This window comes from Candidozyma duobushaemuli, assembly GCF_002926085.2.
Source record: "Candidozyma duobushaemuli strain B09383 chromosome Unknown C_B09383, whole genome shotgun sequence".
NCBI lineage: Eukaryota > Fungi > Ascomycota > Pichiomycetes > Serinales > Metschnikowiaceae > Candidozyma > Candidozyma duobushaemuli.
In genome coordinates this window covers 975,814-994,136 of record NW_020289897.1, presented here as the reverse complement: position 1 = coordinate 994,136, position 18,323 = coordinate 975,814, and the positions used below count along the sequence as shown (strand labels likewise).

Here is an 18,323-nt window from a genome sequence, read left to right as displayed (position 1 = left end):
TAGGTAGATGTATATATGAATGCACTTTAAAAACCAAATCCAGTCGCTCCGGGCGATGGACTGCTTTTGTAGCCGTCATCAAGCTCTGCGATCTTGTCATCTAAGTAGAATCCCACAAGGACAACACCGTAAATCAAACACAAAATAACGCCCTTGAAGTAGTTGGACTTACCTTCAGCATAGACGTAAGTGAATAGATAGATCGAGATGAGTGTTGCCATGATGTCCCACCTGGGGAAGATCAAGGAAAATATGCTCTCGACATTTGCAAACTGTTTGATAATTGAGTAAATTACCAAACATGGGATTTGAATCAACACAACTTGCAATGCATAAGCACTACCAATCTCCATGGATAAAGCAACATTACCACCGACAGCAAACGAAATAGCATTCACGAATTCAGTGGTATTTGGCACCAAGGCAAAAACAGTGAGGCCCAAGAATTTAGGGTTAATTGGGTAGCTCTCAAGCACCTCATCGACATTATCCACCAAGATCTCAGCAATAATAGCATAAAGCAAGGTGGCTCCAAGCAAAATTATGGTAGACTTGTTTCTCGACCAGTTAGGCGCATCATGGCCACCAGACTCTTCTTCGTGATGATGTTCGTGGTGCTCCTCTCTTGCAGGTGGAGCGTCCTTCGTAAATTTCACCTTTTGGTTCAAATCGGGAGTGGTTGCCCCGCCTCCAGGTGCTTTCGAGGCTTCAGCCAAGCGAGTTTTATTCAAGTTTTGAGCTTGATCCAAGCTGACAATACTTGGAGATCTCACATTGTCTTCTTCCTTTCTGCCGGTGTGTGGCTCGTGGGAGTTCGTTGCCCAAATGAGAGAAGCGTGTGATTTCAATGTGAAATACAATCCACAAATGTAAGCAAGGAACAAAGCGCAGGCCACCAACACGGAGAATGGACGAAGCAACTCATAGTAAAGTTTGTCGAGAGCAAATGTTGGTTGAATGAAGCGGCATTTTGTGCAATCATCAGGAAGTGGAGCGGTAGTCTCAAAGTCACACTTCTTGCATTTGATCTCGTAAGAACCATACAATTGGTAGAAGAGGGATGGCGTGAACATCGTAAGCATGGCGTAAAGAAGCATGGTCGAGGATACACCAGCAGAACGAGGATTGTATCTTTGAGTCTTTCTCTTGATGGCACCTCCACACATAGATAAGCCGGGCAAAAGTAAGACACCAGCTAAAATTGATCCAATCATTGAGCCCTCAACCAATTTGCCCTTCAGCTGGTTCAATGCAACGCAGTATAAGAAAATCTCAACAATTGTCGAGAAGAATGCGTTGATAACAGCACCAACACCCATGGAAGACTGCGCGGAAATAGAAGCGACAGCTTGTCCGATGAAGTAGGCTAATGGAATGATGGAGAACAAACACATACTGAACAAAAATGAGGAGTTGGTGTACCACTTGTGCCAGCCCAAGCTTTCTTTAAGTAAGAAAAAGTCAACGATGACAAACACGACGACAGCCAACAAATTGATGAAGAAAATATTTGTACCATCGATGGTGTATTTGTAATAATGCAAACCACAACATCTGTAGGTACAAAGAATGATGGACTGATTCTTGTAAAACTTCTTCGTGTTCGGGTCGTTGATTTTCTTGTAGTACAGCTTCTCTCTCTCGTAATGCAAGGCCAATGGTCTTCTTCTCAAGTGATCGCACATGATGAGGGTAAGATTGGCGATTGGGATGGTGAAGACGAAGATCCACGACAAAAGGGAGATCAAGTATAAGATCGGCTGCATGATGAAATAGAAGAACACATAAAAGACAAATCTTCCGGAGGACCAAGCACCACGGCCAAAGAGACGTCTCTTGATGTCGGTTGGTTCGGAGTCACCGGAGTCAGTCTCCCCATTGTCGTCATTATCGTCGTTGTAATCTTCATCATCAACGGCGTTGTCTTGGGTTTCAGGGGCGTTCTGTGCATCACTTGAAGTTGCGCCATCACCCAAAGAAGAGTATGCAGCAGTCCAGGGTCTTCCCTTATGGTCCTTGAGCAAAGGCTTCGCCTCAGAGGTTGCACCGGTCATCCTTCTGGGAGGAGCGAAAAATAAACGGCCCTCTTCTTGAAGCCTCCACTTATGGAATTCAGAGATGGAGCGTCCGTCCAACTCATCTTCGTCCAAGTAGTTCTTGTCCTTGTTGAGCAACACAAACTTGCCAAAGGGATAGAGCCAGTAGTAGCCCAAGTTGACAAAACTCCGCACATAGGGACGGGACTTCTTATCCCATGCAAAACCGGAAAGCACAAAGACCATCAATGCACCAAATTGACAAAGCAAGAACAAGAATAAGCCAAAAGTGAGACTCCAGAGCAAGTTGGAGACGTGGACGCCCCAGTGGATCTTTCCAGTTGGTTTGCGGGGATCGAAGTCGTGAATATCCTCGTCAGCACGGGCCTCAACGGAACGGTTTTTTTTATAAATGGAAGGCTTCCAGATCTTGATACCGAACGGGTGCGTGGAATTGATGGCATCTTGTCTGTCCTTCAAGTTGAGGGATCCAACAGAAGAGCACGAGTGGACCGATGCACCGTCTTCAGCGTCCAATAAATCTTCATTGCCAACCTCCTCGTCCAGGCCTTCATCCTGTGATGTCACCGTAGCAGTCACTGGAGTAGCCACCGCCAGCAGAGACAGATTAGCGTGCTTTGGGAGCGTGACCGCCATCTCCGTGTCCTCATCAACCAATGACTTCTTCCTCGAGTACAACTTCTTGATAGCATCGTGGTAACCCTCGAGGTACTTCTTGTCCTGAGGCAGGATGTCCTCGGCATCGGCGTCAATTTCATCGTGGATATCGTCATCAACCGAAAACACCAACTTCTGATTGCTCGAAATCAGCTGGCCACGTCTAAATTGGGGTCTCAGCTTAGTCCTCTTGAGCTTTCCTCTTGCGTTCAACAGAGGAGAGGGCAATGACAAATTGCTCATCGACGCATGGTTCGGAGGTCTCTCAGCATCTTCGGTCGAACCTTGACGCCTTGTCTTCAGCGGAGTCCGTGAAGTCCTTTCAGACATGAAGTGAGGTTTTATAAAAGTGGTAGCTTATTTGACGATGCAGTTGTGCGAAACATTCCAGGAAACGGTAAAACGACGATGAGGTCTGCGGAAACAATTGAGGGGTAGAAGGAGGTCAGTGAGTTATTTTTTGTAAAATTGATTTAGTAGGGTATTTGATGAATGTTGTTTGGTGGGTCATTTTCGTTTGTGATATACATTGTTGTGGCTTTTCTCATAATGACGTCAGAGTCTAGATAGTGACGATCCATGCACTTACATAACTGTGCGATATGAAAAGTTCAATTTGAATTGTTGCTAGTGGATGCTGGAATAATATGCTTTTTGTACATGCAGCTTGATTGAATTCTGTAGCTTTGCATGCGCTTATCTTGCATCAGAGCAGCCTGTGTTATATTTGACAACGGTTAGGAGAACATGATTGGTCGAAAGATAACGGCGAAAAGAATTTCATGAAAGTTTGTGGAGTGAGGATTTTGCTTCATTTCTGGTATTCGTGATCACTCATAGAATCTTATCTTTTGACGTCGTCATGCACTTATAGTGTCAATATTATTTATGGTTGCTTGCTTAATTGACAGACGAAGGCCTCAGTTCAGAGTCAACACTTGCGCCTGTCCATTGGATAAATCGGCTTGTACAATGCTAGCACGGCTGACAATGTCATCTACATGTTGATCCGACCTCACAGGGCTCAATCAAACTCATACCATGTATCACTATATATTTTTGCAACGGACTCAAAAACCCTCCAGCAGCCAAACTACCACAGCTCAGCTCGTCTAATATTATGCTCTAAGAGCCGAGGCGGTGCCCACGGCCCTGGAAGGCATTGAATCCAGTGGTATGGGCCCTGCTTTCCTCGGGCCCGCTCATTGAGGTCACAACACGCCTCGTCTGCTTTTTGAACGCAGTAACACGTTCACTGGTGTCGTAAGGGTAACTGATAATTCTGTAGAGCCATTTCGGCGCCTTGAGGTATCCCAAGTCAAAGATGGCGTCTGGGAAGCTGCTTTCCTCGGCAGACTTCTCAAAGCCCACCTTGCGGCCTCTCTTGTGCAGTGGATCAAAAGCTCCGTAGATGCCAGGAACAAGGTTGTAGAATGGCAATGTGTCACTCTGAATGGATTGGTAAAAATACCCGGCAATAATGCCAATCAACTCACAAAGAAAGTATTCTTTGCCCGAAACCATGTGAATCATCAAAGACATCATGGGCACGTAGTAGGCCTTGAGCAAAAACAAGCCCTGGTACTGGATCTGCAAATCCTTGTATGATCTCAGCCAAAGGTAGGTGATGCAACCGTTGAGCATGGAGTGGTGAGACGAGAAAGCGATCAAACCAACTCTCTGGGAGATCAACGAAAGCAAATTGATGAAGAACCCGCAAACCAAAATGCACCAGACGTAGTCAGGGAAGTTTCCACGAAACTTGCCCAGCTTGGACTCCAAATGCTGTGAGAAGTTGTACAAGAAGTACATTTCTGCAAGGCACATGAAACCATTGCGGGTCAAGAACCCGAGGGGTATAAAAAATGACGTGAAGAGACGGTAGCTCTGGAGGAAAACAAAGCCCCAGGTTTGAACCTTGTTCCAAATAGACCCTGTCAGGTTCCACGCCTCGCTTAGAAGGGTGTGCACCAAGCCATAAGAAATGGCAAAATCATCCACAGCCAAAAGCTCCAATGAACACAAAAGGCACGTTAGAAATGTGCAAATAGACAAGAACCGTGTCACGGGCGGGATCGCCGCAATTCTATCGCCTAAGCCTGCCATGATACTAAGAAGGTAAAAACTGGGTTTAAGTCAGGCGTGGAAATATGCTGCGGTGCACGGGTGCCACTTACGCACCTCTTCAACTAAATGGTCTTTATCAGAAAGCACTTGTCTTGTTTAATATGAAATTGGTTCGATTTTTGATGAACTTGCCGCTGGCAACAAATCAGCCCGTGACGGTGGAACTCAAAAACGGTAATTCCGTTAACGGGCAGGTGCTCTCATGCAACCCTTCGATGAACATTACCATGAAGAACATCAAGCTTATACAACCCCATCAGGACCCACAACTCATGCCGTTCATGAATATCAGAGGCAACCAGATCAGACAAGTTTTGCTACCTGACGATCTAAATATTGACAGCTTGCTTGCGAAAAGCGTGGTCAAGCCAAAGGGGCCAGGAGCTGGACCAGGAAAGCAGACTACGAAGAAGCCTTTCAGAAGAGCAGGCGGCAAGCGTGCATTCTAGTGTAGATGAGACAAGATTGTCGATAATAAATAATGGAGGAATTGGATGTAGGGCTACGTCAAGTGGTTTACCAGGTTGAAGATCAACTCATCGGGCTGAGGGAGTAGTTCAGCGGTCTGGTGAAGTTTGCAAGAGTACTTCTCGTGAGTTTGTTGCTTGCTCAAGAAGAAAATGGTCTATTTGGTGGGGAGCACAAAACATCTTGTATGGTACACCTACGCCATGCAAGAATACTGTTTCTGATAATCAAATCCACGAACCAATATCCATCAATGTATTAGGCCACAACAAAACCATCACTTCCTTAATCTACAGCCGCTTCCATTGAAATTGTTCCTATGTACATGTCCCAAATATTATTAAAACCACGTTCTCTTGTTCTTCTCCCTCTTTGCAAGACGCTTTCTATACGTTGGTCTGGCCTCGAGAATGATATTGTCCATGTCCTCGATAGCCTTCTTCCTGGCCTCAAGCTTCTCAGGCAAAGTACGCTCCCATTTCTGGCCCTTCTGTCTCAAGATACCTCTCATCCAGTTCTTCTGGTTGTACTTGTCTTCGTAGAACTTCTTGTTAGGAAGAGGAGGAAGAAGATCCTGAATACCAAATTTTCTGGCCATCTTGATGAGGTCTGCTGATCTTCTCAAGGAGTACTTAGCTCCGTGCCAGCGACCAGTCTCTGGGTTCTTGTTAGGCAAGAATGGATTCATGGTTGGGTCTTTGATTGTGGATGGTTTTTCGGCATATTGCGCAAAAGGTCTAGGGGGAACTTTATGAAGAAATTATGAAGCTTCTGGGGAAGCTTTGAGAAAGCCTCCTTGGCAGTCAAGTTGGACATCTATGTGGTATTGAAGATGTGCTTGAACTCACATCCACGAAAAAATTTACTAGTGCGGTCACGTGAACAACTTTTCAACCAGAGTAATCAAGGGCCATCCCAGAACCACTTGAACTTTAAATTTAGGAGTCAATCAGAAGGGTAACATAATTTTAGCTCAGAATTTATATATGACCAACTTTGCAAAGTTTTCAGGTAGGTGTCGAACCACAATTGATCAATATCGCATTCTACAGACCTTGATCAACATTCAATTGAAGATCTGATTCAATATCTAATTGCCCTACAAGGTCGTTGTGAAGACTTAGTTTTATTTTGGATTGTCACAACTGTCTCCTGGAAGGCAAACAGCGGAACTTCCAAACATCATTCCTCACATGTGTCTACACGTAATTCTTCATTTCGTTTGTGTTTTTGTTATCTAGTCATGACCCAATTCCCATCATGCAACGCTGGCGTACCGGCGTGCTTATTTGGCAACATGCTGCAAAGCCTCGAGGACCTCCAACTCAATGTTGGCCTCGGCGACAACAACCTCGTCGGAGGAAGCAGCTCTCTTCTGGGCGTCAGCGATCAAGGACTTGATCTCGTTGACATCAAACTGCTCTGGCTTGAAAGCCTCAATGGCAGAGATGGTCAACTTGTTGCCAGGCTGAACAAGGGCAATACCGCCAGAGACAAAGTACTGCTCGGTCTCACCGCCCTTGGAGATGATCTCCAACAAGCCAGGTCTCAACTGCTCAACAATTGGAATGTGGTTAGCCAAGATACCCAAGTCACCGTTGACGGAGGGCAAGTTGACCTGCTGGACCTCAGACTCAGAGTACAAGGTCTGGTGTGGAAGAGCCAAGGACAACTTCAAGGCGTCGGAGGCGGAGGCCTCGGTAGCGTAAGTTCTTCTGACAACGTTGGTGGATTGTCTGGCAACCTGGCGCAAAGACTGTCTGAACATGATTGGTTTGTAGTGTTAGACGTTGGACAGCTGAGTATGAGGATTTGGTTTGGAAAAAGCCAGACCGAGCGTGGGTTTGGGTGCGTGCACGACGGGTGCGAGCGTTCTTCTCATTGGTCAGTGGAGTCAGTTAGGAATTGTGCCGCCAAAGCAACCGGAATAAAAAATTGAAAGAGAAGAAACGGAATCCGATTTCTGAAATGACAGTGCTGTGTATTTGTTATGGCCAGGTTGTCCTTGTTGCGGTGAGGTCCGAGAAATTCCGGTTTCGCAGAAACCTATGGCTGCGAAACTTACCAAAGAAGCCGGAAGGGGGACAGGCGGAGCAAGACAAATTATGGCAAAGATGAAATCAATCTAGGGAAAATGAAAATGGAAATGAATGACTAAAGGGTTGCGTTCTGGAGACTGTTCTGGGTTTCGAATCTGCAGAAAACGTGCACGAACGAGCCTCAGGCAATCCCTATTATATCAGAGCCAGGGGGTAGCCAATTGGAGCCAAAAGGATGGTATTGGGGATGGTGCTGGCCATGTAAAGTGTTCTTGTGGAGTGCTTTACCCGCGATTATTGGGTGATCGAGTCCGTAGGTAAACCTAGCGAAGTAATAGTCTTGCAGGGTACCATCCTGATCAGCAATCCCTCGAGATAATTTGAAAGAAATGAGGACAAAGAGCACCGTTGCGAGTGTCTCTAAATTAAGCATAGGTAGCGCCGGTGTGTGAGTCTCTTAGGCAGCTTGCAAATCTGAATGTAAGTGAGGACCATCCTGCAATCGATAGTACTTTGTGGGTTTGCTCTGAGACAGACATGATCGTGGATTCTCATAGACCCACTGCATCCTAAAATTTCTTGCTTAATCATTGCCAAACTGGTTCAAGAAGTTATCGACATCAAAATCCTCCTCCTGACCCATGCCAGAGCCTCCAAAGTCCTGGCCCAAAAGGTCCATGTTCAAATCGTCAAAGTCCTGGCCCTCGCCCAAAATGCTATTCAAGCCAAGATCGTTGTCCTTGCCATCAGCCTTGTCGCCGCCAGGGCCGTTGTAGCTGATGGATGATAGGATATCGGACGGGTTGGGGATTCCAGGCGCCCCTTTGTCCAAGTCCATATCGGAGTCGAAACCAGGATCCATGACGCCCAAGTTGTCCCTGCGTTCCTTCTCCTGTCTTTCCTGCTCCTCACGTTCTTGCCGTTCTTGTTCGGCCTGTCTCTCCTTCTCGAGTCGTTCCCTCTCCTGCCTGGCTTTTTCCTCCTGTTCCTGGGCCTCCTTCTTCTTGCGTTCCTCTTCTTCACGGCGCTTCACCTCTTCTTGCTCCTTACGCTGGCGCTCCTCTTCCTCTCTTCTCTTCTGTTCCTCCAAACGCTTCTTTCTCTCCACCTCCTCTTGCAAACGGAGCTCCTCCTGTTTTTGCTTGTTTTCCACAATCTGCTCGACACACCAGCGGGCATCGTTGAATTTGCTGACGGTGTCGTCCAAAATCAGGTCGAACTGGGCAATGCTGGCTGCTAGCTGTGCTGTGATGGGAGGCGGTATTAGCTGGTTGTTCGGCCCGGTGACAAGGTTGCTCTGGCGTTTGTTGTTGTTGATGATTTCAAAAATATACCCCGACGTTCGGAGCACATCGTTAAGCGTGCCGTTCAAGCGGGCTTCGAGGTTCATGCTGCTCTGATCCAGAGGTGCTCACTTCGCTTTGGTGCACCACTGCGGCACCCACAATGGGGAGGTCCAGGTGGAGAAGAAAGTTTGATATTTTTTGGGGGACCGGGTGTTTTGTGAAGGAACGAGGTGACTTGGTAATGAAGACAAGTTTTAAATTTGTGGATTGGTTTTCCGATTGCTAGTATTGCAGTGTAGCAGTACAGCTCTTTCGCAGCCATTGCGGTGGTCCAGTGTAGCGTATACGAAGCATAGGGTAGGTTCTGCAACTTTGAGGATTTGAGAAAATTTACATTCTACATCTTTTTAAGCTTTTTGATAAGCTTTTTGCCGAAAAAAGCACTGCTTTGGATTTATAGGTAATAGGTTGATGTGATACCTCGAGCCAAGCCTGAGACATCTGCATTCTACATTTCTAGCCAAGATTCTTCAGCTACCCGGTGCCTCAATTTTTCGATTGTCCGAGCCAATATAATGAAGCACAAGAGATGGGTAGTACAGTTGCAATGAGGGGAACTGCGGTGTTCAAGGAATAACCAAACCTTTAAAATCTCCATGATTTCAAGAAGAAGAGCCGTTGCTAATTTTCAAAACCTATCTTTTTGTGTGGTTAGTTGTGTCTAGTTTAAGAACCTCATTTCGCAGCCATTATGGCAGCCATTTATCTGTCTGCAAGGCTAACAGTCACTAACTTTCGAGACATGAACTACTTTTTAACTCACCACTCACCTAATTGAAACGAAAGCAACAAAACTCTCCAACATCTCTTCTCAAAACAAGTTCGGAGTCCTCCGCCTTTGGGAACCCTTCATGAGCTATCCAGCGCGACCTGCATAGACACCCCATCAGATACGCGTATGATACCATCAAAACATACTTCTTCAACTACACCTTCTTCATGACAGACTTGCTCACACGCCAGGGCCCCTTGGCTCAAGTGTGGTTGGCATCCAATTACGATAAGAAACTATCCAAGCAACAATTGCTCAAAACGAACCTTGTGCGCTCATCAGAATACATTGCTAAACAGCCGATCCAAACATCCTCCAAAGACTCGAGTCAGCCCATCACATTGCGTCTCTCCGGCCACTTGCTATTGGGAATTGTGAGAATCTACTCTCGTAAGACGAAGTACCTTTTGGATGACGTGAACGAGGTTTTGTACAAACTCAAGAACTCTTTCAAGTTCGCCAGTGGTGCTACTTTGGGCACCAGTGCTGCCACAGTGAACTTGCCCCCTCAACAAACGACACTCAGCAACATCAACAGAATCATGTTGCAGGATCAAGTCACCGACTTGAATTTACTCTACCAGGATGACTTGGATTTGGATGACCACCCAGCGGAGCTTCTAAACCAGTTGGGCCGTGCTGACGCCCACACAGACGATATGGACCTTGACCGTTCAATTGAGGTCGGCCGGGGTGTCGATGAAAACCAGGACTTTGACTTAGATTTTGATTTGAGCATGGATATGGACGCTTCTATTGAACAGGGAAGGGATGCTCAGGTCGCTATGGCTGATGCAGACCAGTCCTTGCTCGACATTGGCTCAAAAGCCGCTCCTGAGCAGCCATTGGACTTCGACTTGGGCGAACCATTAGAAACTGTGTCCGAGTTACAAGCAGCTCAGGACAGTAGACCCACCGAAAGCAGACAAAGACGCAGGCTCGTCGGCGTCAGCGAGGAAGGTGTTGTGAAAACCACTAAAAGAAAATTGATTGTTGACTCAGCGGAGGATCTCGAGCGTGGTCTTCCAACTGAGGTCTTGAGAAGTATACAACACCTTCAGACATTTGGACATTTCTCAGAGGAACATTTGACTATCAAGTTGACCCCAGCACAAAAATTGCAGCTCATCAAAGAACTTGCTGGACCAAGCGTTGCCAAACGCAGAAAGATCTGGAACATTGACGAGGAATTGGCTCAACGTGCTGATCAACTTTCTGCCGAGGAGCAGCGTCAGACCAACCAACAGAGTGAGGATTATGATCTAGATTTCGACTTATCGTTGCCAAGCCTTGAGTTTGATAACGATGAAAATAACGCCAATGACAATTTGTTAGAGGACGGTACGTTAAGCAACGTCAAGACCACAACGCAAGTGGCTCAACATCTTCGAAGCGCTTTTCTAGATGAGCCAACCGTGTCACTCGACAACATCATAAACAGAGATCTTGAGTTCAAGGACCCCGAGGAGGCCCCTCTTGGGATGGTGAACAAATCAGAAACTACCGTGGAAATCAGCAAGCGTAGGGAGGCAACCAAGTGCTTCTTCGAGACATTGGTGCTTGCTACCGAAAATTGCATTACGCTTGAACAAAAGCAAGCCGAGCCTACGAAGATCGGTGGAGACATTACCATCAGGCCTCTCGATAACCTTGCCGCCAAATTCTTGTAACATTACATACCTAGGTTAATAGAATCTAAATATTGCATGACACCTCCATCAATGTTTCTGTTTGTTCTCTGTTCGTTCACCGTATCGAGCTGTATTTGATCAATTGCCAAAACAGTTAACTGGCCTGTCTTGGACCCGATTGTTAAGCTTGATCCCTCGCTGTCAAATGCTACCAGTGCAACGACTCCAAAATCTGACAGAAGAGGCACTGAGCAGACAGGCGCCAGACAACGTACTTTGAGATCCCAATAATCAACTGATGATGATCCCTCAGGAGGAGTGAACGCATTGAGTGTGACGAATTGAAACTCGTGGCAGGGGCGCACCTGAATCTTGGTTGTAATCTTTCCAGTGGAAATGCTATGAAGCGGCGATTGAGATGAGTGATGCCATAGTTTGAGAGTCCAGTCCATATGAGATGAAAGCAAAATGGTGGATGTCGACTGATTGTGCTTCCATGAAGTCTCTGCTATGGACAAAGCAGCAGCAGTAGCAGCAGATGAATATGTCCGATCCACAAGCCGACCATCCTTACTATTTTTGAGTTTAATTATGTCGCCATTGACGGAGCCAACGTAGGTGTTGTTGAGGAATTTGAACTCTGGAGCGTGATGAGAGGTATCAGTAGACAGCATGTAATTTGAGGACATGAGGACGGAAGTCACGTCAACACCGGCGCCGGAAGATGGCTGGATGGTTTTCGACGGAAGTTTTGGAAATGCAAGAATGCTCAAGGACCATACATTAATGACACCATTTGCGCAGATAGTCACCATCGAAGGACTGGCTGTATTGACATCAGGCTGTTCTATCAGAATAATAGGGCTGGAATGATAAATGAAGCCCTTCTTTGATTTTTCGAAAAATGATGCAACTGTGGATGTCTGCAATGTTGGAAGCACAGAAAGTTGATCGCTCTTGACGTTGGTCAAATCCCAAAGCGCCAATCGTCCGTTTTCCATACCAGCAATGATCCTGAATGCATCGGACTTGTCGAACTCAATTGTCGTTATAATGCTGGTAGAATGTAGAAAAAACTCAGGGAAAATAGATTCCGTGGATGCGTTGAAGACAATAGCTAAACCCAAGGGGTTGGTGAGATCTGACTTCTTACTCTTAGGAGGACCATACGCGACAAGCAAGAGATCGGGAAACTGCAGAGTTGTCTTTATGTCTCTTATGGGCCGATCTAGAAAGTCGCTTAAGGGGTGACTCTGTGTGAATGGCGAGTCTCCCACAGATCGAAGCTCATGCTTATCCTTGATGCCGAGTCGTAGTTTCGAGAAAGGAAAGTGAAGCTGGCTTTCCAATTGGCTCTCAAGAGCTTCATTAACCACCTCTTCCTTCAGTGGTTCCACCTCCTGTGGTATATCATCCACCACCGGACTTTCAGCCTCTGTCTCTGGTTCAATCTCTTCCTCAAACACCTCAGGTTCAACCTGAATAGCCTTGTCAAAACGTATCACCAGACTTGGTTTAGCCACAACCTGAGGTCTTGAGATCTCCGTAGATTCTCCAACTTGCACAGCAAAATCTACCTTCTTGACTTTGACATCCTCTTCGGCCTGTTTGATCTGGGCCTTTTCTGCATCCTCCTTCTCCTTTTGCAATCTTCTCTGCTTGAGCTCATTGAGTCGTTGGCGTTTTTGCTCTAGTAGAGCCTGTCGATCGACCTCCATACAGTCTTGGATGGAATGGTGGTGCTGTTTACCTCCAGTATGAAGATTCCTGTAGGGCGCGTTGATATCAACACTTTTTAGTACGTCCCATAGAAACCACAATATGGAGATCGATGATATCTTAAGGGACTTTGAGACGTCCGCCAAGCCCCAGACCAAGTTTGAGCTGGAAAATATAGAAAGTGATCTAGTCCAGGCTATGATAAACGAACGCATGGCTCCAGAGCTTCTTCCATATAAGCACAGTCTCATGGAAACAGTGCTTCTGCGCATCCAAAGCCAACAACAGCATCTTTTAGATTCACATGAATATGGTGACTCTAATGCGGAGGCAGGCGTGGTTTCGTCTGATTTCAAGCTACGCCTCATGATCATCGAAACAGACATTGAGCGTATCAGTTATGTGGTTCGCCTTTACATCAGAACCAGACTCAGCAAGATTGAGAAGTTCAGCATATTTTACATTAATGAGACCGCAGAGGAGATGGATGCTTCTCGATCGAGGCTCTCAGCTCAGGAGAAGACATATATGCATAAGTTCTTCCAGATATTGACCCAGCTATACAACAACAGTTTCTTGAAAAGGCTACCTCGGGAGCTTGCGCTCTTGGACGATACTCAGGACTTTGAGTCTATGATTTCAGAGCCTGATTTGGAAGTCCCTGTTTTTGTGAAAGTGGTGACTTCATCCCCGATCGAGATAAGCTTGGGAGAGGAAGGTGACCTAGAATTGATCAAAGACGGCGTATACGTCGTGAAGTACCGCTTGATAAGAAGGTACTTGGAGATCGGTGACGTAATTCTCATTTGATACTTTTATTTATACACTTGCCTGTTCGCAGCCAGCAGGGCACTCATTGTGCTCGTCAACAAGGAACCACTCTTGCAAGCACCCAAAGTGTCCAGAATGACCGCATTTGAGGCCAACGACAACAGTGAGTCCCTTGCATGGCTCATTGCAGTAAACACAGTTTCGCTGCTTGCTCGAGCACTCGTCACAGTACCAAAAGCCGAACTTCTCTGTGTTTCCAGCGTACAAGTGCTTCGTCTTTTCATTAGTCAAGAGCTTCTTGCAGGAGTCACAGAAGAAACGCATATCAACCTCCTTGCTTGCATAAACACTGAGGTCTCCCTTGAGGCCGGAGGGAGCGCTTTTCACTATAGCTGTTGCCTCTGCGAATAACTCCTTTTGTCGAAGAGATTCCACATATAGACCAAGGCATTCCAAGCATGCCCTTTTATCCATTACCCGCTTCTCAAAAGCTTTGAGCTGTCCATAGAATAGCATGACCATAGTAGAACACATGATGAGGTCGCCTTGATCTCTAGCGTACTCAACTGCCTTGGAAAGAAGATTCGTTAAGCTCCACGGCTTGCTCAGCTCTTCGTTTCCTAGCAACTCCAGGGCCGCTGTAGAACTTTCTTGAATAGCCTTGGTCAAGCCAGATGTTAATTTATCGGTACTTTTCGTGCTGGACTCCTCAACCTTATCAAGTGAAGGGCTCTGTACAAGTTGAGAATTGATACCTCTGAATCCCTCTGCGCTTCTTGGCTTAAAACCATAGTGAGGATTGACTGGTGATGCTCTTGTCGAAGAAAATGATTGTCTTTGTCTTGAAAGCATTGTATGAGCACTGCTGCCGTATCTACCTTCCGAAGCCTGATAACCTGAGGAGCTGTATGAGTTGCTGAATAAGTGTAGCTTTTCATCATCCAAGTCTGGCCCTAATCCTGTAGGGCGAGGTGAGTTACCAGAGGAAAAGGCGCTGTAACTTGTCTTCCTGGTAAGCTCTTTGGACTTGGAAGTCGGGTTTAGCATTTCGGTTGATGCCAGCTTTTGATTTTGTAGCGATTGCTTCGCCTTGATGTCCATTGCAGGGAATTCCAGGGTTGGCTCAGGACTTTTTGGCATCTCCATGGTTTCCGCCTTGTCATGATCGTCTTGTAAAAATATGTCCTCTCTGGATGCGGTGTGAGACTTTCTTCCAGAGATTGTCTCACCGTTTCTGGTCGGAACTCTCGCAGACATAACTGATTGAGGCGACAAGGGGCCGAAATCTGAGTTACTTTCCTTAGATGAGCTTAGAATAGCCATATTATGCACTGCTGCCCCGCCTTCACTTCGCCTGTAATTGGTAGTCAGAGTTGAGTTCAGATCGTAGGAGCCACAAAGGTTACCAATATCGGAATTGATAGAGGCCCTTTCCTCTGTAATAGGCTGATCTTCATGATGTTGTGGCCCATCTTGTGTCTTAGAGCCGTTTTTAATGTCAAGAGGAGTCACGGATATCGAGGAAGTACTTTGCTCAATAGCGGTAGCCAACATCCGCCACACCTGACAGTCTCTAAAGCGCTGCACCGATGCAGCAGCCTCAGCATTCATTTGACATACGAATGACAAAGACATTCCGTCAGGAACAGTGTGGTAATATTCATATGCGAGATATTCGAACACCGACTCGTCGTTGAGAGGAATTGGAAGACAAACTGCGACGAAGTATGGTGAGGGAGCAGCAGTGATAGTACTGCTTTTCTTCTGATGAAGGGCGGAGACTCCAGACGACAGTGGTTGAAGCATGATTGACAGAGAGCCAGATCCTTGTGTTGACTGTGATGTGTTTCGGGTGAGCGGAGGCCTTGCTAGATGAGCTGAATGATTGGCATGGCCTGAGCCTGGAACTCCTCCAGGTTCAACAAGTGGACCAAGATGCGACAGCGGATTTGGTGAAGGCAGTTTGAGCGCAGCGCTTGAAGGATTATAGGTTGACAGACGCATGAGCAGGGGCCTGTCTTTTGGCGACTTTTGGTAGATGAAGCTCGAAGCTGTCATGGAGTTTGGCATTTTGTACTTGGAGTCGAGAGACAACGAAGAAGACTGGTGTTCGAGCTCTCTATCTATCAAGGCTTCCTCGCTTAGATCATCTGTAAAGGCAGCTGAAGCATCCAGAGTATCATATTCGTGCCCATATGAAGAGTCTGCAGGGTCCATATAGAACTCTGATTTCTGTTGGTTCGTGAACGAGAGATTTGTGTAACCGGGCTCCAGGCGGTAGCCACACTGGTGAGTTCCTCCAAAGGCCGAGATATGTTGAGGCCGTCATCTTGAATTCTTGAAAGATTATATGACACGAAGATGTTGGACTTGGTAATTGTCCATAATTTTCGTTCGTTCTGGAAGTTATGGGCCCAAATGAAGTTTTGAACAGGCTTTCCTGTGGAGGTAGTGATAACTTCCTTCGGGATGTACTTCCTGCGAAGATTAAAGACAGTGATGGTGGGGTCGTCGTTCAAATAAGAACATGCAAAATCGTAATTGTACAATGATTGAGGCGAGGCATAGTCGTCCGTGAAGTCGAGCAGGTTGTGTCTTGAGCTGATAGCAGAGCCGGCATCACTGGGGTCTCCATTGGGAATGTCGGACCACCTCACCTTCATAACTGGACCATATGCGTTCATAGTGACTTTAGGAGATACCGAATGGTGTGCAACAGAGTCTTCATAGTCCCAGAGACATATCTTGCGGTCTCTGCCTCCCGTAAGAACGTACTCACGTTCCGGATGTATATGTAGCGAAAGTGCTGGACCCGTATGAAATGTCCATTTCCGTTCAGGAAGGCCGCCTTTGTGGTGATTACCTCCAGGGTAACGGAAATCGAATTTGCACAACGATCCCGAATCGTGAACCGAGAGAACGGTCATTCGACCACGAGATCGTGAGAAAGGAGAATACTGACACGCCCTCACGGGATCAGAGTGCTGAGGTGCTCGTAGCTTTACCACCGGTTTCTGGTTGAACGTTCTTAGATCCCAGAGTTTGATCGTTCCGTCCTGCGAGCCCGAGAGAAGTATCTGGTCCAGCTCCACAAAATCCATTGAGTTAATCACACGTTTGTGGTCGCTGAACTTGTGTGCCAATTTGGCCTTTCCAGCAGCCGATACTTGAAATATGCTAACCGTGCCGTCTGTCAAGCCACAGGCCACCATGTCACCGTTACACTTTACAGTGTTGACATTGAACAATCGAGGAGAAGTATGGAACCGTTTCAGTGCCGAAGGATCGACTATGTTGATGTCTGCAATGACCTGGTTTTGGTCTGAGTTGAGTGCCAACAACTTGAGGTAGTTTTTCCCGCCAATAACGACATGATGAGAAGGAACCGGAGAAGAGGCGTCGTAGTATGACGTCTTGATGCGGCCAAGGGGTGCCGGAGCTGGGAAACACAGGTGATCTCTTTTTCACACGAGTAGGTGAATTTCTTCAGAGGACGCAGCCTCAGCAGATCTGGAGTTTTCTGGCGGGGCAGGTCTGCCTGACTCAAGGAGCCGTATATATTGAAGGCAAAGCGTGCCAAGCCCAGTTGGTTTGACATTGTGCTTTGGCTATCGAAAGAGCCTGCTGGGTGCTATCTGAGTGTATGTGCGTATAGATAAGATGGAGGTGCGAGAAGCTAAGGTGGGGCAGTAGGTCTGATGACCCTTTCGATGAGGAGGGTTGACGACAACAAGAATGTGATAATTTTGTTGCTTACAATTGAAGAATAGTGAGAAATGAGTGGAAGTAAGAATTATAGAACTCGGATCGTGTTGATATGATGGATAATTAGCATTCCATTTTGGCTGCGAAATCAGCACTTAATACTGTCCAGTTGGGTGAGTAAGGGAAGTATGTAAAAGTTGGTCAATTCAAAACGGAGGGCTGCCAGGCACCGAGAAAAATCTCAAAATTTAGCATGTTAGGCAATCAGCCTATGGCCCACTAGGAAACCATACTAGTATTGTAGCCTGACAGTTCAATTCGTCATGCCTATACCCAATTGGTTCGAGGAAATGTCGGAAGTCTGGAGAGATGAGGCTACGAATTTGTGAACTTTTGGACAATTGAGGAAGAAAGAAAGTTGAGCAAGCGAGAAGTTCAGATGGACCGTTCTGAGTGATTGACTATCGGTATTCACCTTGGCTGCGAAATCAGCACTACGCCTACTTAGCTGAGTATGAAAAGATGAAATATTAACAGAACGCCAATTCATAATACAAGGTCTAGCTGAGACAAAAAGAAAATCGTAGAGAAGAAAAATAATCAAGAAGATCCACGTCTGCACAATCGCTGCCTCTATGCTACTCTTGTGAGAATGGGCCTTACGAATACGAATGACCAAACCAATCTCCAATTGACCCGATCTCCTTAGTTTGAACACGAATTCAGCAAGAATCATTGAAGACATTGCATGTACGAGATATACATCACGAATCCAACATCCATAATCTATAAGAACAATCCACCTTATTTCGCAGCCATTCATAGCCAACCAGCTACCCACCAAAACGTATTTTCCTGGCAGCTTTTCATTTCAGAGTTGAGCTTTGCCTTTGAATATTGCTTTTAAAACCCCGGACACTTCAATTTCAGTCGATCCCCAACCATTACATACCCTTCTTCGCTACCTGCGATAAAGACCCTGCAGAGCATTGCCTTGCAGCCAATTGCATCCAAAAAACCATTGTGCCCCT

General features: G+C 46.3%; 10 protein-coding genes across 10 annotated transcripts; 3 read left to right on the top strand and 7 right to left on the bottom strand. All coding sequences in view use genetic code 12, as the record gives it.

Annotated features, from left to right (window-relative positions):
* Positions 1 to 26: 26 nt before the first annotated feature.
* CXQ87_003338 (uncharacterized protein) lies at positions 27 to 3,044 on the bottom strand (the record flags this gene model as incomplete). The annotated part of the gene is made up of 1 exon (XM_025481818.1): positions 27 to 3,044. The coding sequence occupies one exon, from the start codon at positions 3,042 to 3,044 to the stop codon at positions 27 to 29; it is 3,018 nt and encodes a 1,005-aa protein (XP_025336436.1).
* A 795-nt stretch (positions 3,045 to 3,839) lies between these two features.
* CXQ87_003337 (uncharacterized protein) lies at positions 3,840 to 4,820 on the bottom strand (the record flags this gene model as incomplete). The annotated part of the gene is made up of 1 exon (XM_025481817.1): positions 3,840 to 4,820. The coding sequence occupies one exon, from the start codon at positions 4,818 to 4,820 to the stop codon at positions 3,840 to 3,842; it is 981 nt and encodes a 326-aa protein (XP_025336435.1).
* Positions 4,821 to 4,942: 122 nt separating this feature from the next.
* On the top strand, positions 4,943 to 5,290 carry CXQ87_003336 (mRNA splicing protein; the record flags this gene model as incomplete). Its single annotated transcript, XM_025481816.1, has 1 exon — positions 4,943 to 5,290. The coding sequence occupies one exon, from the start codon at positions 4,943 to 4,945 to the stop codon at positions 5,288 to 5,290; it is 348 nt and encodes a 115-aa protein (XP_025336434.1).
* Positions 5,291 to 5,649: 359 nt separating this feature from the next.
* CXQ87_003335 (mitochondrial 54S ribosomal protein mL59) lies at positions 5,650 to 5,997 on the bottom strand (the record flags this gene model as incomplete). Its single annotated transcript, XM_025481815.1, has 1 exon — positions 5,650 to 5,997. The coding sequence occupies one exon, from the start codon at positions 5,995 to 5,997 to the stop codon at positions 5,650 to 5,652; it is 348 nt and encodes a 115-aa protein (XP_025336433.1).
* Positions 5,998 to 6,594: 597 nt separating this feature from the next.
* Positions 6,595 to 7,077, bottom strand: ATP16 (F1F0 ATP synthase subunit delta; the record flags this gene model as incomplete). Its single annotated transcript, XM_025481814.1, has 1 exon — positions 6,595 to 7,077. One exon carries the CDS (start codon positions 7,075 to 7,077, stop codon positions 6,595 to 6,597), a length of 483 nt encoding a protein of 160 aa, XP_025336432.1.
* Positions 7,078 to 7,931: 854 nt separating this feature from the next.
* Positions 7,932 to 8,738, bottom strand: CTA26 (Cta26p; the record flags this gene model as incomplete). The annotated part of the gene is made up of 1 exon (XM_025481813.1): positions 7,932 to 8,738. The coding sequence occupies one exon, from the start codon at positions 8,736 to 8,738 to the stop codon at positions 7,932 to 7,934; it is 807 nt and encodes a 268-aa protein (XP_025336431.1).
* An 895-nt stretch (positions 8,739 to 9,633) lies between these two features.
* On the top strand, positions 9,634 to 11,136 carry MCD1 (kleisin alpha; the record flags this gene model as incomplete). The annotated part of the gene is made up of 1 exon (XM_025481812.1): positions 9,634 to 11,136. The coding sequence occupies one exon, from the start codon at positions 9,634 to 9,636 to the stop codon at positions 11,134 to 11,136; it is 1,503 nt and encodes a 500-aa protein (XP_025336430.1).
* A 169-nt stretch (positions 11,137 to 11,305) lies between these two features.
* CXQ87_003331 (uncharacterized protein) lies at positions 11,306 to 12,815 on the bottom strand (the record flags this gene model as incomplete). The annotated part of the gene is made up of 2 exons (XM_025481811.1): positions 11,306 to 11,329; positions 11,373 to 12,815. The coding sequence occupies 2 exons, from the start codon at positions 12,813 to 12,815 to the stop codon at positions 11,306 to 11,308; spliced, it is 1,467 nt and encodes a 488-aa protein (XP_025336429.1).
* A 103-nt stretch (positions 12,816 to 12,918) lies between these two features.
* SLD5 (DNA replication protein) lies at positions 12,919 to 13,610 on the top strand (the record flags this gene model as incomplete). The annotated part of the gene is made up of 2 exons (XM_025481810.1): positions 12,919 to 13,560; positions 13,590 to 13,610. The coding sequence occupies 2 exons, from the start codon at positions 12,919 to 12,921 to the stop codon at positions 13,608 to 13,610; spliced, it is 663 nt and encodes a 220-aa protein (XP_025336428.1).
* A 25-nt stretch (positions 13,611 to 13,635) lies between these two features.
* On the bottom strand, positions 13,636 to 18,037 carry CXQ87_003329 (uncharacterized protein; the record flags this gene model as incomplete). The annotated part of the gene is made up of 3 exons (XM_025481809.1): positions 13,636 to 15,819; positions 15,852 to 17,000; positions 17,915 to 18,037. The coding sequence occupies 3 exons, from the start codon at positions 18,035 to 18,037 to the stop codon at positions 13,636 to 13,638; spliced, it is 3,456 nt and encodes a 1,151-aa protein (XP_025336427.1).
* Positions 18,038 to 18,323: the final 286 nt, after the last annotated feature.